General features: G+C 32.6%; 1 protein-coding gene across 1 annotated transcript in view; it reads right to left on the bottom strand.

Annotated features, from left to right (window-relative positions):
• Positions 1–2,768: 2,768 nt before the first annotated feature.
• LOC113516399 (F-box/LRR-repeat protein 7) overlaps positions 2,769–6,000 on the bottom strand; it is a 73,972-nt gene continuing 70,740 nt past the window's right edge. The window contains exons 7-8 of the mRNA XM_052900276.1: positions 4,948–5,121; positions 2,769–3,114 (exon numbers count right to left, since the gene is read on the bottom strand). Of these exons, the coding sequence (XP_052756236.1) occupies positions 2,902–3,114; positions 4,948–5,121 (387 nt within the window). The 3' untranslated portion in view covers positions 2,769–2,901. The remainder of the gene's footprint in view (positions 3,115–4,947; positions 5,122–6,000) is intronic.

Below are 6,000 nucleotides of genomic sequence, written 5' to 3'. Positions count from 1 at the left end.
AACTATAACTAAAATAATAAACTATAAATAAAATATTATTAATAAACAATAAATAAAATAAAATTTTGAAATAAATTGCACACGCTTTAACCTGAATGGTCGCGTACAATACGGTTTCAAAGGATTTTTTTTCCGCGAAAGCTCAGGTTGTAGAATGAGCTACCTGCCGAGGTTTTCCCTAGAGACTACAGTAAGGGTATATTCAAGTTTTTTCAGTGATATTCTAGTGTTGCTGACGTACATAGGCTACAGTGATCGTTTACCAGCAGATGAGCTGTATGCTTATTTATCACCTTTGTGGTATAAAAAAAAAAATACTAATATTAGGGGAAAAATGTAATTAACTCAAAACGGCATCTGTCGCATTACAAATAAATAGAATAAAATGTTCGTGTAGACTTTTGCGGAAATGTGTGGAAATGGGCCAATTACTGTTGGAAGCGCTTAAGGAGCGTCTTGTCCAAATTTGATTTTCACCGCGCTTGTAATATATATATTTTTTTATATTATGAATAACAAGCTTTTACCCGCCACTTTGTCCGCTTGACCGAAATATGCTGATTGAATGGTATAATGAGTTATCCTTTTCTATTCGAAATACTACGTGTGTATCAATATTCTTGATAATTAATTGAGTCAATAAAATACCTCTTGGTAACTAACAAACATGCTCATTTTAAAACTTTAACATTAGTAAAAATATTATAACATCCACTTTTTTCTGGGTATTCCATTAGAGACTTCCCGTAAAGAAAGATAGTCTTTACACTCTATACTCTTGTAGAGTATGTATATACAAAATTTCATAGTGATCGATTAAGTCGTTAAAGCGCTAAGAGGTAACAAACTCATTTTCATATAATATTAGTTAGGGCATCATTAAATAACACATAGTACATATGAAAAACATCAGTAAACAAAAATCTTAAGGCGTACTTCAATAAATTCGAAGTGATTAATAAATAATCATGAATATGCATTTTCTGTCACGCACGCCTCAGTAAACAATACAGTAAGTAGGTCAACAGGATATGGGGGATGCCCCACGAGAATAATTCCTTCTTGCCAAATTTTCTTTCTGTTTCGTGCAAATCTCATACATTATTCCTTGTTCTCTGCTCATGCAACGACATCAAAATTGGTCCGCTATTTTTTATTAAAAAAAATCGAAAACAGTTCACGAATTTCTCCATGTACTATAAAATACTTGGTAAAAACAGCTGTATTATATAAATTCAAATGTATTTACAGAGAAAAAAAATAAAGAACCTTCTTCTTTTTGAAGTCGATCGAAAACGATACATTGTTCCACGAATCGTGTAATTTGCTACAATTTCTTTAACTTTTTAATAACTTGTAATTTCAAATAGTATTCCACAAAAAAAAAAACAATTTTAATTATAGAAAAACCAGTTACTTTGATTTCAAAACTAAACTATTGAACTGATTTTAATAAAAATTTAACCAATCCGTAAAAATATATTATCAGATAAAAAAAATAATTTTCCAAATCGGTTTATATCGGTTTATGAGGTAAAAAACATAAAAAAATACAACCGAAAAAAACCTCCTTCTATTTGCTAGTCAGTTGAAAATACTACAAAAATATTTGTTAACAAATAAAATGGTATTTTTTTAACAAAATTATATTCTTTAAAATGGAAAACTATACATTTTATATAACTATATTTTATATTTTTATTAAAGCAACGATATACATTAATTTGTTAATATACTTATAATAATATGTACATATTAATATATTATAATTATATCATAATTGATTACTGTATATAAAAGTACAAAAATAACATTTGATTACTTAATAATGTAATCAACTACATGTGTGGGCATGTAATCGATTATACATATATTATATTTATCATTAAAATAATTTCACATTTGATCGATATTTTTATCTTTAAAATTGATCGATATACAAAAAACATAATAGTTGTTTACCTCTCTTTCATTCAAATGTAGTTCTTAAATCAAAAACATTTTATATTTCATTCTTATTATTTTTACTAGCTTTTTTCCGGCTACTGCGTACGAGTGGATTTCAGAAGTAAAAAAACTAATGAAATACCCCATCTCTAGTAGGCATATCAAAATAAACATAGACCAATTTTTAAGTTAAACATTCAGAAACACAACGGTGAAAATCTCATTCAATGTGATGCATCTATTAGTTTTATTTGAACCCCTCATGTTTCTTACAACTTACAATTTTGTAAGTTTGCTTTTCACAATGTTCTTTATATTGCTATGTCATTATTAGTGGGCCCCTCAACCCGACGATTATAAGAGAACCCATCTAAAAGTAAACCTTTAAGAATGCTGACTCATTTTATTATGAAAAACCTAAGTTGTAATCGATCACATTTTATGGTAGAGTATATTGCATCAGTGTTACTTTTTTACTCTACTCAATTTAAAGTACAATAAATGTACTGAGAGACGTGAGACTACAAAGTTTAGTCCGAAATAAAATAATGAAAATAGCAACACAGATGGATGTAATCGTCGTATTATTTAACAGTTGGCACTACCCTTATATTGACGATTCGATATTTCGAATTTCATCAATACAAAGGCAACCATGTAGAAATGTTAACACAATAAAACAAGTTAATATATGTAGTTTTATACAACTATTTTATAATTTATTTTTGTTCAAAATATCGATATTGATAGATATCATAAACACTTGCTTTAGTCTCAAAGGTTACACAGTTTTCACTCAATCTTTTTTTTTTGAAGACTTCTTTTATAAAAATTCATTTTGATCCTTGTTTTTCTTTTTCCAAACTCTTTTTTTAAAGTTATCGAAACTCTTTTTATTGCACAAATATACATATTATATACAATTCATCGTAAATTTCATAATTTTTTTTTAAGTCAACAAAACCCAGGGTTGGTATGTTCGATGACGCACCGTTTGCAATATTTCTTGACAGCCCTGTAACCTCGTAATGTTACAGGCGTGTCTTGTATGTTCAATTGAGTTAGACCCCGGCAATAATACGCTACTGCTTCCAGTCCATCATCACCTATGAGTTCGCAGCCACGTAGTGCCAGCTTCTTCAAGTTGGGACAGCAACGCGCGAGAATCTGAAACGTGGAGATATAATAAAATATTATATTTATTATATAAATAACTGATTTTCACCTACGACTTCGGCCTTCGGATATTTTTTTATACTACTATGATGGCAAACAAGCGTACGGCCCATCTGATGGTAAACGGGGTTACTGTAGCCTATGAATACCTGTAACACGAGGGATGTTACACCCACGTTGCCAACCCTATACTTCACTAACTAGCATAAAAATTAGCCTATGCCCTTCTCAATCCCATATAATACGTGCATACTATATTTCATAGTAACTGGTTATGCCATTAAATCGCTAAGAAGTAATAAAAACAAACTCACTTTCACATTTATAATAATTTACCAGAGGGAGACTGTACAAAAGTCGATTGCTTGGGTACCTCTGTCTCATTCGTGTTTCAAGCGTAAAGCAGTTGTGTTTGCAAGGCTGTGTTTCGGTTTGAAGCGTGGGATATGGCGTGAATTTACTGTGTACAGAGGAATAACACCTGAGTCCTCAGGAATGGCAACGCAAGGGGGCTATCATGGGCGAAACAGTATACTCTGTTATGTCCATGGTGCTGCTCGTGTCTATAGGCGACGGTTACCACTTTCCATCAGGTGGGCCGTCAGCTTGTTTGCCATTCTAAGTTGTATAAAAAAAATATAATAAGGATATTATAAATGTGAAATATTATACAATATGTTTTATTTATTATAATGATACTTGAGAAAGATAAAATAGTTTACAATAATATTTTAGGCATTCAGTCTAGTCAGTTGTATTATAATTTTTTATTTATACAACTATGGTGGCAAACAAGCATATAGCCCGTCTGATGGTAAACGGGGTAACCGTAGCCTATAGACGCCTGTAACATCAGGGATATCAGGCGCGCGATGCCAACCCTGATTGATAACGCTTTATTTATATTTACGTAATGTTAAATAAATAAATTTCCAGAACTTATATGATTTTTACTCTGATATATAGTACCGATTTCTTTAAGACATTTTAAAATTTGTGTGTAACTCTATTTGTATGAAGTTCGAAAGATAAAGAAGAATCGTGAATAATAGAATCAATGATCGGCACGTTTCTTTGCGTAAATAAGGTCACGGGATCAATTACCGGTTGGGCCAATTTGGGAAACGAACTTTTCTGAATTTGTTTGGGTTTGGGTTGTGCCCTCAGATGGTCATTGCCTAGTTTCTCGTAATACAGTGTGTCCTAATTTAGCTAGCGAAGACCAAGCAATTGGTGTTATTGTGTAGCACTTACATAATATAAATTTTAATATCACAAAAAAATCACGAAAATAACCGACTTCAATTATGGCAGAATCAGTTATTCCGATTTAAAAACTAAACTACTAAATCGATTATGTTAAAATTTCTATGGGATCAATCTGTAAATCGCAGGAGACTACAGCATGGGGTTTTTCAAAGAGGGGTAAAGAGGTTTCTTCAGGGTCGGCAATGCGTGCATAATACCAGAGGTATTGCAGGTGTTCATAGGCTACGGTAACCACTTACCATCAGGTGGGCCGTATGCTTGTTTGCCACCTTAGTGGTATAAAAAAAAAAGATAAAAAATAATTATCGAAATCGATCTACAACAGACGGAATTATAGGATACCAAACTTAAAAAATACAACGGAATTGAAAACCTCCTACTTTTGAAGTCGGTTGAAAACAGTAAATATGGAATCTACACGTGAGTAATCTCTTCCATTTAAATATCAGTACCAGCAGCCAGTTTAAAATTGGCAAAGTTATTATGTTACATACACACAAAATGTCCAAATATCTTTTTGAATTTTGAAGTCAATTAAAAAAAAACAAGCCTCACCTGAAGACCAGCTTCCGACACATCAGTGGCTCCCAAGTCCAAAGCCCTGAGCCTTGAGCATCCCCTCGCGACAGCCTCCACCCCATCATCTCCAAGAGCTCCACAGCCCCTCGCGTTCAAATACCGGAGTTTGTAACATCTCCGTGCGAGGGTACGGATACCGGAGTCTGACACCTGGTTTAATTTTTTTTATAATGAATGACAATGGAATGGTATCCCCGCCTACATAATCAGTATATGCTGGCGGTACCTTTGAGGTATAATAGGTGACGATAATCCGGACAGCTAGTTTAACGACTTGGAATATTTAAAAATAATAATATTCTATAGATAAAAGATAGATAGATATATACTCTTTATTGTTTCCTCCAAAAGATTACAATAGTAAACTTTTTATAAATATAAATAATTACAAGAAATAATCACAATGAGAAGAAATAGTATTGAAAAACAGTATTTTTTCTACCTATATATCAATTTTTAATATTCTCTAAAGCAATTTGTACAAATATATTTTTCCTTCTAAATATTCGTTCTAAACCTGGAAAAATTTATAAAGGATTCCAGTGTCCTTTTTTTTATAGATATTGAGAATCGATACCGAGCTGACGACCCATCGTCTGAAGAAGTGTTTTTGTATAAAGATATTTATAGACCTAAAATATTTATCAAGTTTTAAGCATTACATTACTCAAGTGTTATATTATTAGTTCACTGGATGTCAATGAGACTGGCATGTCCATTAAGAATATTTAAGTGTGAATAAAGAGAAAAAACATCGTAAGAATCGACTAAGGGAGAGCGAGGGATGGGCGGCTGCGTCCCTCTTAAAACATCTTTAAAGCCTGACTGCGTTTACCAATACGCCTGCCAAGCATGGCAATTACTAACCTCCCATAATTAATAACCTCCCAGGTTTTGCCAGAGGGAAACTTATATTTTTTTAGTGTGATAATGACATGGTAATCCCGCCTGCGCTATCGGTATACACTGGCGGGGTACTAGTGAGAGATGACAGATGACGATGAAGCAAGTCAGTCAGGCCCATCGTGA

This window comes from Galleria mellonella, unplaced genomic scaffold, assembly GCF_026898425.1.
Source record: "Galleria mellonella isolate WM207_F2 unplaced genomic scaffold, CSIRO_AGI_GalMel_v1 utg1267, whole genome shotgun sequence".
Classification (NCBI taxonomy): domain Eukaryota; kingdom Metazoa; phylum Arthropoda; class Insecta; order Lepidoptera; family Pyralidae; genus Galleria; species Galleria mellonella.
The sequence above is the reverse complement of the archived record's forward strand: the minus strand, read 5'-3'. Positions and strand labels throughout refer to the sequence as shown.